The 20,884-nt window shown below is 43.8% G+C and overlaps 1 protein-coding gene across 1 annotated transcript in view; it reads right to left on the reverse strand.

The window, feature by feature from the left end:
• LOC126234831 (metaxin-2-like) overlaps nt 1-20,884 on the reverse strand; it is a 166,672-nt gene that overhangs the window by 46,858 nt on the left and 98,930 nt on the right. Inside the window, exon 3 of the mRNA XM_049943573.1 lies at nt 19,699-20,019. Coding sequence (XP_049799530.1) covers nt 19,699-20,019 — 321 coding nt within the window. The remainder of the gene's footprint in view (nt 1-19,698; nt 20,020-20,884) is intronic.

Below are 20,884 nucleotides of genomic sequence, written 5' to 3' on the forward strand. Positions count from 1 at the left end.
ATTTCCATAATATTGTCCTCAAGTGCATCGCCCTTGTATAGACCCTCTGTATACTCCTTCCACCTTTCTGCTTTCCCTTCTTTGCTTAGAACTGGGTTTCCATCTGAGCTCTTGATGTTCATACAAGTGGTTCTCTTTTCTCCAAAGGTCTCTTTAATTTTCCTGTAGGCTGTATCTATCTTACCCCTAGTGAGATATGCCTCTACTTCCTATGTCCTCTAGCCAACCCCGCTTAGCCATTTTGCACTTCCTGTCGATCTCATTTTTGAGACGTTTGTATTCCTTTTTGCCTGCTTCATTTATAGCATTATTATATTTTCTCCTTTCATAAATTAAATGCAATATATCTTCTGTTACCCAAGGATTTCTACTAGCCCTCGTCTACTTACCTACTTGACCCTCTGCTGTCTTCACTGTTACATCTCTCAAAGCTACCCATTCTTCTTCTACTGTATTTCTTTCCCCCATTCCTGTAATCGTTCCCTAATGCTTTCCCTGAAACCATCTACAACTTCTGGTTCTGTCAGTTTATCCAGGTCCCACACTGTCTCACACTTTCCAGTATCTCCAGGCCTCTTCCACGTATACAACCTTCTTTCATGATTCTTGACCCAAGTGTTAGCTATGATTAAATTATGCTCTACTCAAAATTCTATCAGGCGGCTTCCTCTTTCATTCCTTACCCCCAGTCCATGTTCACCCACTACTTTTCCCTCTCTTCCTTTTCCTACTATTGAAGTCCAGTCCCCTTGACTATAAAATTTTCGGCTCCCTTAAGTATCTGAATAATTTCTTTTTTCTCATCATACATTTCCTCAATCTCCTCCTTCTCTGCAGAGCTAGTTGGCATATAAACTTGTATTACTGTGGTAGCTACGGGCTTTGTGTCAATTTTGGCTACAATAATGCGTTCTCTATGCTGTTCATAGTGCCGTATCTGCGTTCCCATCCTTTTTTTTCTACTCATTATTAAACCTACTCCTGCATTACCCCTATTTGATTTTTTATTGCCGGCCGGTGTGGCCGTGCTGTTCTAGGCGCTTCAGTCTGGAACCGCGTGACCGCTACTGTCGCAGGTTCGAATCCTGCCTCGGGCATGGACGTGTGTGATGTCCTTAGGTTAGTCAGGTTTAAGTAGTTCTTAGTTCTAGGGGACTGATGACCACAGATGTTAAGTCCCATAGTGCTCAGAGCCATTTGACCCATTTTTGATTTTGTATTTATAGCCCTTTATTCAACTAACCAGAAGTCCTGATCCTCCTGCCACAGAACTTCACTAATTCCCACTATTTCTAACATTAACCTATTCATTTCCCTTTCTAAATTTTCTACTACCTGCCCGATTAAGGGATCTGACACTACAGGCTGCGATCCGTAGAGTGCCAGTTTTGTTTCTACTGTTGATGACGTCCTCCTGAGTAGTTCCCGCCCGGAGATCCGAATGGGGGACTATTTTACCTCCGGAATAATTTACCCAAGAGGACGCGATCATCATTTAATCATGTCGTATAGCTGCATGCCCTCGGGAAAAATTACGGCTGTAGTTTCTCCTTGCTTTCAGCCGTTCGCAGTACCAGCACAGCAAGGCCGTTTTGGTTAGTGTTACAAGGCCAGATCAGTCAAGCACCCAGACCGTTGCCCCTGCAACTACTGAAAAGGCTGCTACCCCTCTTCAGGAACCACACGTTTGTCTGGCCTCTCAACAGATACCCCTCCGTTGTGGTTGCACCTACGGCACGGCTATCTGTATCGTTGAGGCACGCAAGCCTCCCCACCACCGGCAAGGTCCATGGTTCATCAGAGGGGAAGTTTAAATTAGATGTGCGAAAATACAGCAACCCACTCTCATACGGTTTATACAGGTTGTCCCAGGAGGAATGGTCCATATTAAGGGATATGACACGAACGCTTATTTGAAGTAAACTACTTCATACGCACATATGGCCTGTTGCAAATGGTATCCTAGATAGAACACATTTATAAAGAATAGAAGTGGACTTGTCCCCAATACAATTAACTGACCACCGAGGTAGCCAGATATCACGCCATTAGATTTTTGATTTTGCAGTTGTATCAAGTCTGAGGGGTACGAACAAAAGGTGAATGCGCGAGATGAAGTGCTATGCCGCATCATGGACACTGATTCCCTCATTAGGGAAAGTGCAGGAAACACAACACGCTCTCCCAAGAGCGCACTGGAGTTGACAGTGGGTTATTCGAACATTTATTGTGAATTGTGCAACAGTTTTAACATGACATGAGCGGTAACGCTAAATCGGTTAAAATACATATTTTTGAATTCATACTTTGTAAAACGCATGTTTAATGTTTATCGACAGTTGTACGTGTGTAAACCTGACATCGTAATGAATAATACAGAAAATAAGTACCAATGTACATCCCTTGTGTTCTGGATCGCGAACTATTCGGAATTGAGCATATGTCCATATGATGTTTTTTTCTTCATATGATCTTTCCTGTTGTATCCATGAATACTGACCATTCATCCTGGGATATATCCTCTTCATAATAGGCCTATTACGCACTGCTCGTCTGATAGAATTGTCGCATATTTTTATTAGCCAACAAAAATTGAGATTGCCAGCTAATACCTGGGCTCTTGCGTTTACATTCACTTCGAAGACTCCTCTTCTTTGTCAGAGTAATGAACAAAAAAACCAATGGAGTGTATTCTGGGAATCTAGGTGGGCTATTGAATAATCTCGTTTACCCGATTCACCCGTCATGGATTGTCTATCCATAAATGATAGAATAACCGTAATGAAAGAGTATGTTCAGCCTTGTTGTCAGAAGGTTACTACAACATGTAATCTCACGTGTAGAAGGTGTGATCTGACAGAGTTCTCGTTCACCATGCAGTCAGCGTATTAATTTTTCAGAATGGATATTCAATCTGCAGCGGAGTGTGCGCTAATATGAAACTTCCTGGCAGATTAAAACTGTGTGCCGGACCGAGACTGGAACATGGGACCTTTGCCTTTCGCAGGAGAGCTTCTGTAAAGTTTGGAAGGTAGGAGACGAGGTACTGGCAGAAGTAAAGCTGTGAGGACTCGGCGTGAGTCGTGCTTGGGTAGCTCAGTTTGCGCCGGCACGGTAGCTCAGTGTGTTCGGTCAGAGGGATAACTGGCCTCTGTAATAAAAGAACTGAGTTAATAGATCAACGACGAACTTAAAGTGGTGTGTTGCGACGTCCGCCCCGAGCCGATACAACGAACAACAACGAACGAAATGAGATTTAAAAAAAAAGTTGGTAGAGCACTTGCCAGCGAAAGGCAAAGGTCGCGAGTTCGAGTCTCGGTCCGGCACACAGTTTTAATCTGCCAGGAAGTCTTAATTTTTATCAATCATAACTTGAAAACAATTATAAAAGTATTTTTCCGTCTCCATTTAATGTTGAGCTCGGGGAATCGGAGCTACACAGCCTTTAATGCTTAGTTGGGAACGGACCATGGCCGCACTGATCGTAGCAGCACATTTAAACGTGGACGAGCGTAGAGGAGAAGATACCGCCATTTTTATTATTCGCTGTGTCTGTTATTTAAAACATAGTTCTTGAAATGCAAACGCAGTGAATATTGAAAAGTATGTGTATTAAACATGTTGCACCCGCTAACTGCTGTTTATATTACGTTTTGAAATGTTGTTGGACATATGATTTAACGTGGATCACGGGAGGAACTCGTAATATTATGACCTCAATTCTTCAAACGCGAAAACAAATTTGGGTTTGTGGAAAGTAAGAAAGGCACGTTGTATGAAGAGTTTACTTGGTCAGATTACCAGTTTCCTTTCAGCAGTGTAAAAATCGAAAGCAAAGATGTTCTTATAAAGCCACAAAACAGTTATTTTCCGGTGAACTGTGAAAATATCAGAAGCACAGAATACTGACAATGATGCAAATACTGTAACATTTATTATAAGTAAAGGAGGAAATCATCATCTCCAAGAATGATGTAATAATTTTCATAATTTCTAAAAGTTGAATAGTTTCTCAAGCTTTGAGTACAAAACATACCGCTGTTTAACGTCATAAAAATGGAATGAAGTTCCATGCTTCTTTACAGAGCGTAGGGGAACGATGCGGGAAACCCGCACCGCCTTACTAGGCAAGGTCCTAGTGGAGGTGGTTTGCCATTGCCTTCCTCCGACCGTAATGGGGATGAATGATGATGATGAAGACGACACAACAACACCCAATACCTCGAGGCAGGGAAAACCCCTGACCCCGCCGGGAATCGAACCAGGGACCCCGTGCTCGGGAAGCGAGAACGCTGCCGCTAGACCACGAGAAGCGGACTTAACTTCATAGCGACGGCGTAAATGACAGATACAGAACATTTACCCTAACTCCCTATATAAATTGCCACATTCTCTGTATTATTAGTCAGAATTTTTTCTCTTACAAGAAACTCAATAAAATGAATAATATGTATGTAACACACGATGGTCATGTTACGTACAGGCACTGCCATATAGCAGCCCGATGTACCACAGTGTAGTGATATTTTTTATTAACATTTGGCCATTATATCTCAGTCATCAGGAGCGCCTACGGTTTTCCTTCTGAACCTATAACCTAATCCTAATGTGAACGGCAGAAGGATGAATAGGAAACTGTGCTCTAAGTTATGAAAAGGAAATATCCCGACTACTTTTCATGACTTGTAGGAACCACAGAAAATTGAAATATAAGGGGCGGAATTTGCTTCCCAATACTACGAATTCGGCCGAAGTGGCCGTGCGGTTAAAGGCGCTGCAGTCTGGAGCCGCAAGACCGCTACGGTCGCAGGTTCGAATCCTGCCTCGGGCATGGATGTTTGTGATGTCCTTAGGTTAGTTAGGTTTAACTAGTTCTAAGTTCTAGGGGACTAATGACCTAAGCAGTTGAGTCCCATAGTGCTCAGAGCCATTTGAGAGCCATACTACGAATTGTGTGTGCAACAACTAATCTTTTTGACAAAAGCGTTCGGCGTGAGAGGATAGAAGAAGCATTGTACCCCGATGGGTAGATAATGTTCCTGACAACCTAACATTTCCGTAATATTGCGAGCTGCAGCTGTTCATACACTTGGCTACGGATACCACCAACCACCGGAAAGGACTAAAAGCGTGTATGGTATTCTTCGTAAGAAGCAGTATCATTCCTTATTGCTTTAAAGTCTAATGGCGGTACTGACTTGAAAGAAATATATTATGAGTGTGGCCCTGCATTATTTAAAGAAAGAAATATTTAAAAAATTATCAGTATCATTGTCATTATATAACACGATGTCGACAAATTGAAAGTATAGTTTCATGGCATGTAACATCAAAGAGATACAGTTTGATTCATTCAATCGACAATCGTATTTAGAACATGACTTTCATTGAGTTTTGGTATATTTTTAACGAACCTCTTAGCTCAAAATTGTCCACACAATCATGTTCTGAATTATTAACGATTCATCCTGAAAGACCTTGAAAACTCATTCCAATGGGCAATCTCCAGTAGAACTTAAACAACCGCTTTTCACGTCACGTTAATGATGCTCTGTAAAACGTGCAGCAATTTTTAGATCTACGAGTATCATATAACGATATACACCATCGCATAATGCTGGCCGTTGAAAGTTGGATTTGTAACCTGCTTTAAACGGAAAGTTGCCACGACATCTGACGCAAAGACTTACAGAGAGATTGACCTGACGTGACAGAGGGCTACGCCGCGGCACTAAAACATCCCTACTTAAAAGGTGCCCATACCCGAATATTGTTCACACGGCAAACTACGGAAGTAGATGCAGTGAGTCTTTCTTTTCGGGGTCATTAGTCTTCTGACTGATTTGATGCGGTCCGCCACGAATCCCTCTCCTGTGCCAAGTTCTTCATCTCAGAGTAGCACTTAAAACTTGCGTCCTCAATTATTTGCTGGAGATATTCCAATCTCTGTCTGCCTCTACAGTTTTTGCCCTCTACAGCTCCCTCTAGTACCATGGAAGTCATTCCTTCATGTCTTAACAGATGTCCTACCATCGTGTCCCTTGTTCTTGTCAGTGTTTTTCACATATTCATTTCCTCTCCGATTCTGCGTAGAACCTCCTCGTTCCTTACCTTATAAGTCCACCTAATTTTCAACATTCGTCTCTAGCACATCTCAAATGCTTCGATTCTCTTTAGTTCCGGTTTTTCCACAGTCAGTGTTTAACTACCATACTATGTTGTACTCCAGACGTACATTCTCAGAAATCTCTTTCTCAAATTAAGGCTTAGGTATGATACTAGTAGGCTTCTCTTGGCAATTAATGCCCTTTTTGCCATTCCTAGCCTATTTTTGATGTCCTCTTTGCTCTGTCCGTCATTGCTTATTTTGCTGCCCAGGTAGCAGAATTCCTTAGCTACATCGATTTCGTGACCATGAATTCTGTTGTTACGTATCTCGCTGTTCTTATTTCTGCTACTTCTCATTACTTTCGTTCGTCTTTCTTCGATTTACTCTCAATCCATACTCTACACTCAGGAGATTGTTCATTCCATTCAGCATATCATGTAATTCCTCTTCAGTTTCTCTCAGAATAGCAATGTCATCAGCGAATTGTGTCATTGTTATCCTGTCACCCTGAATTTTAATTCCACTCCAGGACCTTTATTTTATTTCCATAATTGCTTCTTCAATGTACAGAGTGAACACAATGGGGGAATGACTACATCCCTGCCTTACACCCTTTTTAATCCGAGCACTTCGTTGTTTATCGTCCAGTCTTATTATTCCCTCTCGGCTCTTGTACATATTGTATGTTACCCGTTCCCCCATATAGTTTACCCCTGTTTTTCTAAGAATTTCGAACATCTTCCATCATTTTACATTGTCGAACGTTTTCCCCAGGAGGAGAAATCCTATTAACGTGTCTTGATTATTCCTTAGCCTTGCTTGCGTGATCAACCGCAACGTCAGAATTGCCTCTCGGATGTCTTTACCTTTTCTAAATCCTGAATGATCGTTATCTATCACATCCTCAATTTTCGTTTCCATTCAGCTGTTAAGCTGATTGTGCGATAATTCTTCCACTTGTCAGCTCTTGCAATCTTCTGAATTGTGTGGATGATATTTTTCCGAAAGTCAGATGGTAAGTAGTCAGAGTCTTACGTTCTGCACACCGATGTGAATACTCGTTTTGTTGCTACTTCCCTCGATCCCCAGTGGATTACTACATGATTGAGCTTGGCAAAACGCCACTTTCTTGCCCTATATGAGGAAGAAAATGTCCGGCCGTAACAAGGATGAAACGAGCTACCATAAATTCCGCCCGTTTCAGCTCTACTGAGTCTATCAGCGTTTACAGCCGGCTGTAAGAGGTACCTATCGACTCGATGCGGGTCGCCAAAAACACTGCTACTAGACGCCACCAAACCTGCCAGCGGGGCTCCCGGCTACACTTAGCCTATATGCGAGTGGGAGTTCAAACGGCGCCTTCCAGTGGAGTGCACCTAGTGTAAGACTTCTGCGAACTTCAGTGCGCCCTTCAGGGGGCCCATAGTTCCTAGCTGGGCCTAACTCGTTGACGAGACGCCGCCTGCTATGTGTGCGCGAACTTTGTTACTGCAAGCTAGCGTCTGCTGGTCAGTGTCACTGCATACTTCGCCGGAGTCATTGGGTACTTCCTGCATTAAGTCGCGCATCTGAAACCGCATGGTGTCACCGACTTGCTACGGAGCTCACCGTCGCTGCGTGTTGAGGTCCTACCTGGGCCTTATGTGGCACTGCATTTGCCAGGGTGCTGACAATGTACCTTCGTCACCCCTGCCGTCTGCCTGACGTTTCGATTCTAGGCCCTGGCAGTTTCACAAAGATGGCTACTGAGATACCCGCACGTCATGGCCCAGGGCCAACCAGCGTCCCGGGAAGATGGCTGCAGCAAGACAACAACGCGACACCTGTACTGCATATGAATAACCTACGGTCATAGAGCTGTTGCTATGACATTACGGCGTCCGTCCATCTGGCTCTTTGTACCTGCTGCCCTGACAAAGATCCCCCATCATCCTGGTGGTTTGCAAAAATGGTTCAAATGTCTCTAAGCACTATGCGTCTTAACATCTGAGGTCATCAGTCCCCTAGAACTTAGAACTAGTTAAACCTAACTAATCTAAGGACATCACACACATCCATGCCCGAGGCAGGATTCGAACCTGCGACCGTAGTAGCAACGTGGTTTCGGTCTGAAGCGGCTAGAACCGCTCGCCCACAGCGGCAGGCTGTGGTTTGCAATGAATTCATTAAATAGTAAACCACCCCGACACCCGCTACAAATCCACAAAAGTACGATATCGCGTTTTAAGCTACTACGTCAGCACAAACGTTTTCGTAGCTCTCCTGAAAGTCGCCTCCATAGCTGAGTAATTATTTCGACTATCTGTCACGCGAAGCGCCCGTTTTCGATTCCCAGTGCTGCTAAGGAGTTTTCCTTGGTGGAAGGACTGGATTGGGTTTCACTCAGCTTCATGATGTCAGGTCAGGAGTCACTTGACCGAGTAGTAGCGGCTGTACGTAACGAAAACCGACAGTGGCATGGAAGGCTATATGCTCACACCGCGTCCGTACATACATCATCAAATGACGCCATTGCAAGAGGTCGATACGGCGGTCCGTCGTCACCAATGGACCTGCCAGGCCTTATGGACAGAGTATAAATTTTCAACCAATTCCTGTAAAGGTCTAAGGATATCGATTCCGCAGTAAGAGATTCTAATCTTAGTTTATCCCCCAAGCCGGCCGCGTTGGCCGAGCGGTTCTAGACGCTTCAGTCCGGAAACGCGCGACTGCTACGGTTGCAGGTTCGAATCCTGCCTCGGGCATGGATGTGTGTGATGTCCTTAGGTTGGTTAGGTTTAAGTGGTTCTAAGTTCTAGGAGACTGATGACCTAAGATGTTAAGTCCCATAGTGCTCAGAGCCATTTGAACCATTTTTATCCCCCAAATTACTAATTTCCCAATGTGTAGGTTCATAAGCGCAAGAATGCTTCGTGTACTACTTAGTTCAATCATTAAGTTCTATTTCGTATTTCATTTTGTGTAATATTAATTTGAAATAGTTGTACGAACAGTTAACCAGACAAGCTACAGTTCAATATATTCCTTTTTCTTCTTTCATTGATCGTCCTTATCTGTTATTTAATTGGTGTGACTAGTCTGTCTCTCAAGTTTTGACCTCAGTTTCGAGAATCTACCTTTGAAAGCTATAATTAAAAAGAATAACATTAGCTGACAGTGGGCGTTGATTGAAATTGGGGTGTCACCGCCAGACACCACACTTGTTAGGTGGTAGCCTTTAAATCGGCCGCGGTCCATTAGTATACGTCGGACCCGCGTGTCGCCACTGTCAGTGATCGCAGACCGAGCGCCGCCACACGGCAGGTCTAGAGAGACTTACTAGCACTCGCCCCAGTTGTACGGACGACTTAGCTAGCGATGCACACTGACGAAGCCTCGCTCATTGGCCGAGCAGATAGTTAGAATAGCCTTCAGCTAAGTCCATGGCTACGACCTAGCAAGGCGCCATTAGCCTTACATAGCTTGTATCTAAAGAGTCTCACTTGTATCGTCAAGAGCGATGTACCACAAGGATGGATTAAAGTTAAGTATTCCAGGAGCTACGTACTTTTCTTTATAGCATTCATTACGTATCCTGTTTCAGACCTATCTCTAGCCTGCGTCAGTAACGCGTGCCTTTCGGCTACTTCCGAGTGGCGTGGCTGTCTTGTTACGCCACAACAAGACTTACTAGCACTCGCCCAGTTGTACAGCCGACGTTCATAGGAATGGTTCGCTGACAATCACGCTCTCATTTGCCGAGACGATAGTTAGCATAGCCTTCAGCTACGTCAATTGCTACGACCTAGCAAGGCGCCATTACCAGTTAATATTGAAATTATACTTTTGTGTCGTCAAGAGCGATGTACACCGATTATGGATTAAAGTTAAGTATTACATCAACTACGTACTTTAATTGCTACTATTAATTCCCTTAACTGTTCCAGACCTCACGCCAGTCTGCGTGAGATTAAACGCGTGTATTTCGGCCTCCTCTAGCAACACGGTGTTGGCTCTTCTGCCAACACTTCAGAAATCAATGGGGAAAGTTGAAAATTTGTGGCACACTGTGATTCGAACGCAGATCTGCTGCTCACTATGTAAATGCACTGACACAGTGTTCACCGGCCTTCCCTATCACAACTCCCATCAGATACAAATTCTCAACTTGTGCCACACACTACTTATACACACTATCAGAGATCAGTGACCAGTGGTAGCTAATGTCAGTAATTGCTTAATAGCTTGATTCATAGCGGCTGCAGGATCAAAATAATGTCTGCTCTTGTGGACATGTCAGAAACAAGACAACATGTTTGTACTTAACGCGAGCACAACCATTGATCATGTCAGTGTGAATGCACACCGCGCTCAATCTCCTGTGGGAAGCGGCAATTGCTGCAAGTATTGAGGATAACAGCCAAGATTAATTACATCATTAGTGTGAGTGAGTTGAGAATTTGGATCCGATGGGAGGCATACTAGCTAGGATAGACCGTGCTGTGAAGATGATCACTGTGTCTGGATGGCGCAGTGGTACACACATCTGTCTAGCTGTCTAGTAATCTGGAAACCCAGGTTCGAAAGCAGATTTAGAACAAATTTTCAACTTTCCCCATCAATTTAAATTAATGTCTATAGATAGTTCAATGTCATTAATTCCTTTTTTTATTCAGAGTGCATGGAGCAACAAAACAGCGTCTGTTTTTTCGGTGATGTGACACCACATCAATATATTAAACAGAATACTTACATACAATTTTTGTCACTCCCATTTTCGCATGGGATTTCGCTTTTCGACAAGATGAATGGCTACTTGATAAACGGCTTCGTAATTGTGTAGTTCTCAAATCTACTTGCTCATCATATACCTCTATTCTTTTAGTACTTGAAGTAGTGGTTATGAGCACTTACGCCCATTTTAAAACAGCCTTATCCATTGTGTACAGTAATGATGATTGCCATGAGCCTCTATATCGACCGGTGTCACACAATTCGTGTTTCAAATATCTAGACACGGTACTAGTGACCAACTACGTTACGTTTTACGAAGAAACATATATCAGCAACTGACCGTTCCAATACACCACTTCAAAAGAAATCTGATTTCATTTTCAAACTAAAGTGTCGATGTTTCGTACATAGTTTCCATACATGGTGAACAACCTACGTTAGATGTTCATATGTCACGCATGTCTTCTGTCTACAGTTCTCAGTTTCCGTCTTGCGTGCTAGACTATCTTTAGGCATCATTCGAAGGAAAGTGGTTACTTGGAGATGGACCACACGCTTGAGCGCCAAATTCCTCGGATCGGATCGTTCGCTTGTTGTCTCGCAGAGCTAAGGGAAAAGCGTCATAAGAGGCAGTCAGATGCAAGCGAAACGGTTTGAAAAGAAGTAAACCGCTTTTTAGTTGAAAGTAATCACCATAACTGTTAATACATTTATCCCACTTGGAGACCAAACGGGCAGTGCCTTAATGCGAAGACGTCTTCGGTTTCGTATGGAAACTTGATTGCATCCAGCCGTGAACCTCCTCATTCCAGGCAAACAGATGACCACGAATTTCTTTCTTCAGGGCTCTCAAAACATCTCCATCACATGGGGTGTGGTCGGGACTCTATAGAGGATGTTAAGGGTTTCCTTGCGGAACTAATGTAACGTAGCCGAAACGACATCGCTAACATGTGGGCGGGCCCGTCATGTCTCATAGAGGGATAAATGTAAAACTTAAATGTATTCTGAAGGAACAGAGACTGTTGATTGTACGAAATACTTCAAAATTAATTCGCGTTTCCCTTTACATCGGCTGTTACTTATAGGTGTATTACCCACACCGGTGAGTGCACGAGGAAAGCGACCCTTGGTTGTCATCTTTGGCGTGCAGAGTCTGCTGCGGCTGTGTGCAGCAGAGCTCTTGTTTGCTGCGGAGTGTCGTCCGTGCCGCAGGGAACAGTCAACTGAACTTTAAGTACCGTGTATTTCTCGAGGAGAAAAACCTTCAAAATTAATTTTGAATGGAACACCGAAAGGCCTACCCCTCTCGCTATTAGGAAATCGATGACTGATGATGTAAAGTTGCTTGATGTGCAACTGTTAGGCATAGAGATTTACAACACTGCTATTACTGTTTATGTGAAATGTATAAACAACGACGTTTGTGAACGAACAGGTGCGACCACCAACGGTAGCGTAAAATTTAAGCACAATGACGGGTCTGTTACCACAGCATCAATAACGTACGCAGGTCTTGGCTTAAGATCTGCGAGAGTCTGTAATTTACCGTACCAAGTGCCCCTCGATAAAGTCAGAGAACTGCTTTGTTTATATGGGACAATTTACAGTAACGGAGAAGAAGTGTGGTCAGAAAATTTTTAGCATGGCAACCTCAGTGGCAACAGAATAGCTAAAATAGGATTACAAGAGCACATACCCTTTTTTGTGACTGTATTCGGTCAAATGGAGTATGTTGTGCTAGCTAGTTACAAGTTCCACAGATCATTTGAACGATTATTTTATCGAAATGATGTGGAACGAGTCAGTTTACAGGATGTCTATAAACGATAGTGTTAACGTTAACGAACACATTATTAAAACGACTGAAAGCCAGGTTTGAACATCCTCCGTATGTGATTCCACTGAATACCTGAGAGGTAATAGTAACCCTGAGTAAAGCAAGATTGAGTGAGCTAATGATACACTATGTGATCAAAAGTATCCGGACACCCCCAAAAACATTCGTTTTTCATAATAGGTGCAACGTGCTGCCACCTACGGCCAGGTACTCCACATCAGCGACCGCAGTAGTCATTAGACATCGTGGGAGAGCAGGATGTGGCGCTCCGCGGAACTCAAGGACTTCGAACGTACTCAGGTGATTGGGTGTCACTAGCGTCATACGTCTCTACGCGAGATCTCCACACTCCTAAACATCCCTATGTCCACTGTTTCCGGTGTGATAATGAAGTGGAAACGTGAAGGGACACGTAGAGCACAAAAGCGTACAGGCCGACTTCGTCTGTTGACTGACAGAGACCGCAGACGATTGAAGGGGGTCGTAATGTGTGATAGGCAGACATCTATCCAGACCACCACACGACCACCACACAGGAATTCCTAACTGCATCAGAGATCCACTGTTAGTACTATGGTAATTAGGCGGGAGATGATAAAACGTGGAATTCATGGTCGAGCGGCTGCTCATATGCCACACATCACGCCGGAAAATACCAAACGACGCCTCGCTTGGTGTAAGTAGAGTAAACATTGGACGATTGAACAGTGGGAAAACGTTGTGAGGAGTGACGAATCACAATACACAATGTGGCAATCTGATGGCAGGGTGTGGGTATGACGAATGCATGGTGAACGTCATCTGACAGCGTTGTTTAGTGCCAACAGTAAAATTCGGAGGCGGTGATGTTGTGGTGTGGTCGTGTTTTTCATGGAGGGGGCTTGTACCCCTTGTTTTTTTTGCGTGGTACTATCACAACACAGGCCTACACTGCTTTTTTATGCACCTTCTTGCTTCCCACTGTTGAAGAGCAATTCGAGCATGGCGATTGCATCTTTCAACACGATCGACCACCTGTTCATCATGCACGGTCTGTGGCAGAGTGGTTATACGACAATAACATCCCTGTAATGGACTGTCGCGCACAGAGACCCGACCTGAATCAAATGGTTCAAATGGCTCTGAGCACTATGGGACTCAACTGCTGAGGTCATTAGTCCCCTAGAACTTAGAACTAGTTAAACCTAACTAACCTAAGGACATCACAAACATCCATGCCCGAGGCAGGATTCGAACCTGCGACCGTAGCGGTCCTGCGGTTCCAGACTGCAGCGCCTTTAACCGCACGGCCACTTCGGCCGGCTCGACCTGAATCCTGTAGAACACCTTTGGGATGATTTGGAACGCCGACTTCCTGCCAGGCCTCACTGACCGACATCGATACCTCTTCTCAGTGCAACAATCCGTGAAGAATGGACTGCCATTCCCCAAGAAACCTTCCAGCACCTGGTTTAGCATATGCCTGCGAGAGTGGAAGTTGTCATCGAGATTGAGTGTGGGCCAACACCAAATTGAATTCCAGCATTTCCGACGGAGGGCGCCACGAACTTGTAAGTCATTTTCAACCAGGTGTCCGTACACTTTTGATCACATATAGTACGTGCAATTGCTCTGTCAGAGCGGAATGATCCCAGTGTGGGTACATCAGGGTCTGGCAGTGGGAGAAATATGAATGCTGATGTTGCAGAATCCGTATCCGACCAGCAAAAGAACCTAATGGAGAGCAATAAATCTAATAACACAAGTAACTAAACGGACAATGGTGGTACCAGCGTCACTGACGACACACATCGCGAGGAACATCAGGATGCCCCTAAGGGTATGTAAGAGAACGAGGAGATGACAGCAAATGTCAGTGGCTGTAAATAGCTAATTCAAAAACAGTGAAACTACATATTACGTGTATGCAGAACGCAGTGCAGCGATGAATCTGTAACTGATGAAGGCCCGTGCTGGAAAAATCTCTAGAAAATGGACGTGGTACCAAAATCTCTTCTACACTGCAAAAGGGTTCAAAATATTCAATGCAAACGTACAAACCAACGAGAGTGCCTCGTTCAAGACAGAGACGCAAGCGGGGAAGATTCAGAGATGAGGAATCCATACTCGAGTCTCTAACGTAATAAACATAAAAGGGAAAAGGCAGACAATCATATCGCGATAATCTCTGTGTTGCATGCTAAGCAGTTTCACGAGGTACAAGAAAAGACTGGTAGGCACAATAATCTATACCGGTCAGAAGAGCCACCGGATGGACCCACCCGATGAAGGCGAAGTAAGACTGTGAATTAGAAAGAAATGATGCTATAGCACACACCGATAAGGATGCTACTGAATTGGCTTATGGTTGTTATGCACCAAGAGAAACGGAACATAAGATAATGTTTGATGTACAGGCACGCTTTTTCTGTTTAATGGGACTATTTCAATGGTGAATATAAGTCTGGGTAATAAACTGTTTTACAAAATATCGTATTGAATTTAAGGAGCCCTTTTGTGATTGAATGGAAGTAAACGTTGTTCTGCTTATTTATTTATTTTGTTGACTGCGAGATCTGATTTTTTACCAATTCTTAAGACTCTGTATTATCGTAGAAGAGCCCTCAACAAATCCAACGACCTGCATTTTTCAGTTCACTGTTAAATGGACTGTGTTTTCCACTGATTTCAGTGTTTTTCTGTGCGTACTCGTATTTGTTAGTTGCAATGTGTGACATATGGATGCCCCCTATTCTAAATATACCTACAGATAATGGTACGAACGTTTGAAGACTATGATACGCCATTCATAACTTCCCTTGTAAATATTTTTTGCTTGGTGGCCAAGCAGATATGTTGCGAGACGTTCAAATGTTTGAACGAAGACCTAGTGTACATTTTTGTAGTCCTGATTCCGTAAGAAGCCTAAAAGAAAGCCCTTGATGTGTCACTATATGGTTTTCTTACGTCTGTAGACGTTGCATGGAGTAATAGCTGTAGGTCTCCCTAAAACTAAAAAAAGGTATACTTAAAAAGAGAAAAAGAATTATATGGGTGATATTGCAATGACATTGGGCTATGCACTACGAGAGGTCGAACGAGATTGAATATGTGAACTAAAGGTAAACTTTTTCTGTTAAGTGTGATAGATCCAATAGTGAATGTAAATGTTAGGTAATGACATGTTTGAAGAATATACCATTGCGTCTCTGGAGGCCGTTTGTCATATTTTCTTTTTTTACATAGATGTACTAAATACGGACCCAACTTGTTGACATATAATTAAAAATAATATGATGAACATTTCAGGTATAGAGTGCCCATAAATTATCTTTATGGCTTAAGACTTTAATAACTTTAAGACTATACTATATAGTAACGAATGGTTTTCAGCTTGTGATAAGATAACTAATAAAGCTTTTTTTTCTTTTTACCTTCCAGGTGCTGCAATTTTGATGCGAAATTAAACTTGAAAAACTTGTACGCCACAGGAGAAAGCTCAATGCACGGCCTGGTTCATACAGACAACAACCGATACCCAACTGCAACAAAACTTTCGAATGCGGTATGGTAAGCAACCACTGTCTCGACCAACTATTCTGGTCTGGCATATGTCATTTACGGAAAAAGGTAGTGTTCCACATAAAAAAGGGGCTGGTCGCCCACCTGTTTGCGACGCCAGCGTGGACAATGTGCGACAGGCGTTTGCAAGGAGTCCCACAAAATCGGTTCGTACGATGGCCAAAGAGTGGAAAATGAGACGGTCAACAGTGCACATTATCTTGCATAAGGGGGGTACGCCTATACCTCCAAGGTGCAGCGGATTCAGGCATTAAGGCCTATGGAAAAACCTCAGGTCCAGCAGTTTGCAGTGGATATGCTAGGCGAGACTGAAGCAAACAGTGACTTTTTGCAAAACATTTGTTTCACCGATGAGGCAACGTTTCATGCATCCGGCAAACTAAATCGTCATAACATATGTGTATGGGATTCACAACAACCTCATGTTACACGTAAAATACAGAGAGACAGTCCTATGTTCAATGCCTGTCGCTGACTGAAGCACAACTGCAGTTTTGGTCTATCCTATTTCACAGAATCTGCCGTCGTCGGTGGTGTTTACCCGGATATGTTACAAGAGTTGGCTCTGCCACAACTGAATCACCAGCAACCCGATGTCATATACCAGCACGACAGGCGCCACGCCACTGGTACATAAATGTCCGTTGATTTCTAGATAAAAAGCGTCCCAAAAGGTGGATTGGACGAGATGGCCGCCATGTTCTTCTGAACTCACACCCTTAGACTTCTTCATGTGGCGTACATTGAACCAAGTTTAGAGATCTGAAGGACAAAAAATCACGCATTAGCAATAATTTGAACATGTCGCCTTGGAGATCTTGAATCGGACATGGAAAGAAATGAAATGCCGACTAGACGTTATCCGTTCAAATGGTTCAAATGGCTCTGAGCAGTATGGGACTGAACATCTGAGGTCATCAGTCCCCTAGAACTTAGAACTACTTAAACCTAACTAACCTAAGGACATCACACAACACCCAGTCATCACGAGGCAGGATTCGAACCTGCGACGACAGAGGTCGCGCGGTTCCAGACTGAAGCGCCTAGAACCGCTCGGCCAAACGACCAGCGTTATCTGTGCCACTGAGGGTGCATGAATGAGAAAACAGAACTTCATGAGTTATATTATCCCATGTTGAAAATCATTTGTTAATATCTAGTATAGTTTTAAAGATATTATGGTGTTCAGCTGTAAAGATGATTCTTGGATACCCTGTATTAATATACGCCATTAATCGCTTTTCTTGGACATGTTTATTCGGTTAGTGACCAAACACACATGTAGTATGATTATAAACATTGTGGTAGATCTTACGTGGTACTGCTTACATAATAAGCAAGTGGCTGAATGGTTTTCTTACATTATGTGGTCAAAAGTATCCGGACATCTGACTGAAAATCATTTACATGCTCGTGGCCCCCTCCATCGGTAATTCTGGAATTCAATGTGGTGTTATCCCACATTTAGCCTTGATGACAGTTGCCACTTTCAGGTGCTGGACGGTTTCTTAGGGAATGGCAGTCCATTCTTCACGGAATGCTGTACTGAGGAGAGGTATCGATGTCGGTCGGTGAAGCCTGGCACGAAGTCGGCGTTCCAAAACATTTCAAAAATGTTCTATAGGATTCAGGTCGGGACTCTGTGGAGGCCAGTCCATAACGGGCATGTTATTGTAGTGTAACCACCCTGCCACAGGCCGTGCACTATGAACGGTGCTCGATCGTGTTGAAAGAGGCATTCGCCATCCCGAATTGCTCTTCTACAGTGGGAAGCAAGGAGGTGCTTAAAACATCAATGTAGGCCTGTGCTGTGATAGTACCACGCAAAACAACAAGGGATGCAAGCCTCCTCCATGAAAAACACGACCATACTATAACACCACCACCTCCGAATTTTACTTGTGGCACTACACACGCTGTCAGATGACGTTCACCGGGTATTCGCCATACCCACACCCTGCCATCGGATTGCCACATTGTGTACCGTGATTCGTCACTCCACACAACGTTTTTCCAGTGTTCAATCGTCGTGTGTTTACGCTCCTTATACCAAGCGAGGCGTCGTTTTGCATTTACCGATGTGATGTGTCGCTTATGATCAGCCGCTCGACGATGAGACCACCTCCCGCCTACCTGTCATAGTACTTTCAGTGGGTAATGATGCAGTTTGGAATTCCAGTGTGATGATCAGGGTAGATGTCTGCCTATTACACATTATGACCCTCTTCAACTGTCGACGGTCTCTGTCAGTCAACAGACGAGGTCGGCCTGTATGCTTTTGTGCTGTACGTGTCCCATCACGTTTTCACTTCACTACCACATCGGAAACAGTGGACATAGGGATGTTTAGGAGTGTGGATATCTTGCATACGGACGTATGACACAAGTGACACCCAATCACCTGACTACGTTGGAAGTCAGTGAGTTCCGCGGAGCGCCCAATTCTGCTCTCGCACGATGTTAAATGGCTACTGAGGTCACTGATATGGAGTACCTGGCAGTAGGTGGCAGCACAATGCACCTCATATGAAAAACGTATGTTTCTGGGGGTGTCCGGATACTTTTGATCACATAGTGTAGGTCTGCACAAGTTTCATGAAGTAATAGCTGTATCTGCATCCTAAAATGCTAATAAATATCCGCAATAACTAAGGAAGATAGCCATAGTGATGAAGGCGAATTCTCTTATAAGCGGGAAATCTGGAGTCTTTGTCCGGAACAAATTTTCATATGTCACTATGGGGAGGTAGATCTGTGTCGAATACAGATAATGTCGAGAAAATAGGTGACAGCCAGTTAATTTCGAAATGAACGTTTTAAGTGTTATGGCGTTCACTATAGAAATAATAACCAGTTTACTTGCTTCGTTTTCATTTGAGTGCCCCTTATATTTAAGAAACCAGTTGAGTCAGGGGAAGATGAACATGCAAGGTAATGCGCCCACTCGTTATGAATACGGTGAACTTGAACCAGGGCGATTATTTGAACATTCTCGCTGAACAACAGTTGCCTACTCATCTACATATCTACGCTGAGTATGCTATGGTCGTTCCAGTCTCCCAAAATGCCAGCCATGATTATAAGTTTGCTCACATACGTGCATTGTTTGACAATCACTCAGGCATCCTACCACAGCTCGACTGGCAGGCTAAATAACAGATATTAATCCTAGAAAAAGTATCTTGGACTATTTTTAGCAATGGGTGAAATTTAACAGTCAACATCCACACAATCTGATAGCTCTGTATGAATGATAAACAAAAAATGGCTTCGGCTGGGTGGGCATAGCTGAACTGAGTTACGGACTCTTTCGTCCAATACTGACGCCATTACCGAATCTACAGGTCGTGATGTCCCCTCAAATTTACTAGCTCTTTGTCTGGTGAGCTTACTATGTGTGGAGGTTTACGAGATTTCAACAGACGGGAGTTGCTCGAGTCGCTTCCTTGAAATACAGTTTCGCCCACGACCCTACCTGTTTGTACACCGTGTCGAGCGAGAGTTCGAGGTCCGAGGCCGCGGTGCCGCTGGGTTCCCTGGCGGTCAGCCACGAGAGTGCCTCATTCCGCTTTCTGCGGCCGATGATGGTGCTCAGCGGCCACGGGTAGCGACCCACCACCTGCGGCTCCGTCAGCGTATCCCGCGTTTTGGGATGCAGCCAGCACACACGTAGCTCCGCCGCCGACAGCGTGCACTGAACCAAGGACCACAGCTGTTCCTGTCGATGCGTATCTTCCTCTGTCAGGTCGCTGGACAGCGAGACGCCCTTACGAGACAAGTGGTGCAAGATGGGGTCCTGCAACAACAACATGCTAGTGTGTCTATTGAAGCTTCTGTTTCTGTGTCGCCAAAGTCGTAACACGAACCGTAGAGTGGAAATCATAACGGGCCAAGTGCCAAAAGAATTTTTTGAGTTACACGCGAGAAACCAAGCTAAGCGCCGTTGTCAACAGCTTCAAAAGCGAGTTAAGCGGTACAGTCATTTCTAGTAGTGCATATAAGGCCCGAAAGATAGCATGAACGGTATGTACCGGCCTACTAGTGAAGCTAAAGCGGGCGAAATACCACAAAGCTTTGTAAATGTTTGGAGTATGTGACAGAGATTTTGTCCAGATTGAAAAACGTAAGAGGATGGACGAATGTCAGATTGTCAAGTACCAAAGGACCTTATAAAACTGACAGAGAATGCGACACCGAAGAATACATTTGTGTTAACTGTGCTCGAGCGTGAGGGATTTTTTATTTAAAAAGCAGCCGATGCACATACAAACAGAACGAAGATAAACATTTTAAAAAGGAACTGGGTTCTAGTGAAAGACATTGCACCTGGCGTTGCAAAGATGAGAACAATGTTTAACGAACATGAAGACTGAATCACCTGCAAGACTTTCAAGAAAGAGATTACCACTGACATAATAAAGAACTTAGTTTCCCGTCACAGCAATGTAGAAACAACTTATCAGCAGAAAAGAAAGAGGATCTACAACAGCTAATGCCGTATGTGAAAGTAGCTTACAGAAGATTTTTCGAACAGTGTATCAATTAAAACTGATTTGTCGTATATAAACTTAAAACAAGGGTTAAAAGTGATGCAATCAGAGGATAGTGTATCTGTAAAATTGTCTGTAAAATGTTTGTTATTAACAAAAGTGATAAAGGTT

This window comes from Schistocerca nitens, chromosome 2 (assembly GCF_023898315.1).
Source record: "Schistocerca nitens isolate TAMUIC-IGC-003100 chromosome 2, iqSchNite1.1, whole genome shotgun sequence".
Lineage (NCBI taxonomy): Eukaryota > Metazoa > Arthropoda > Insecta > Orthoptera > Acrididae > Schistocerca > Schistocerca nitens.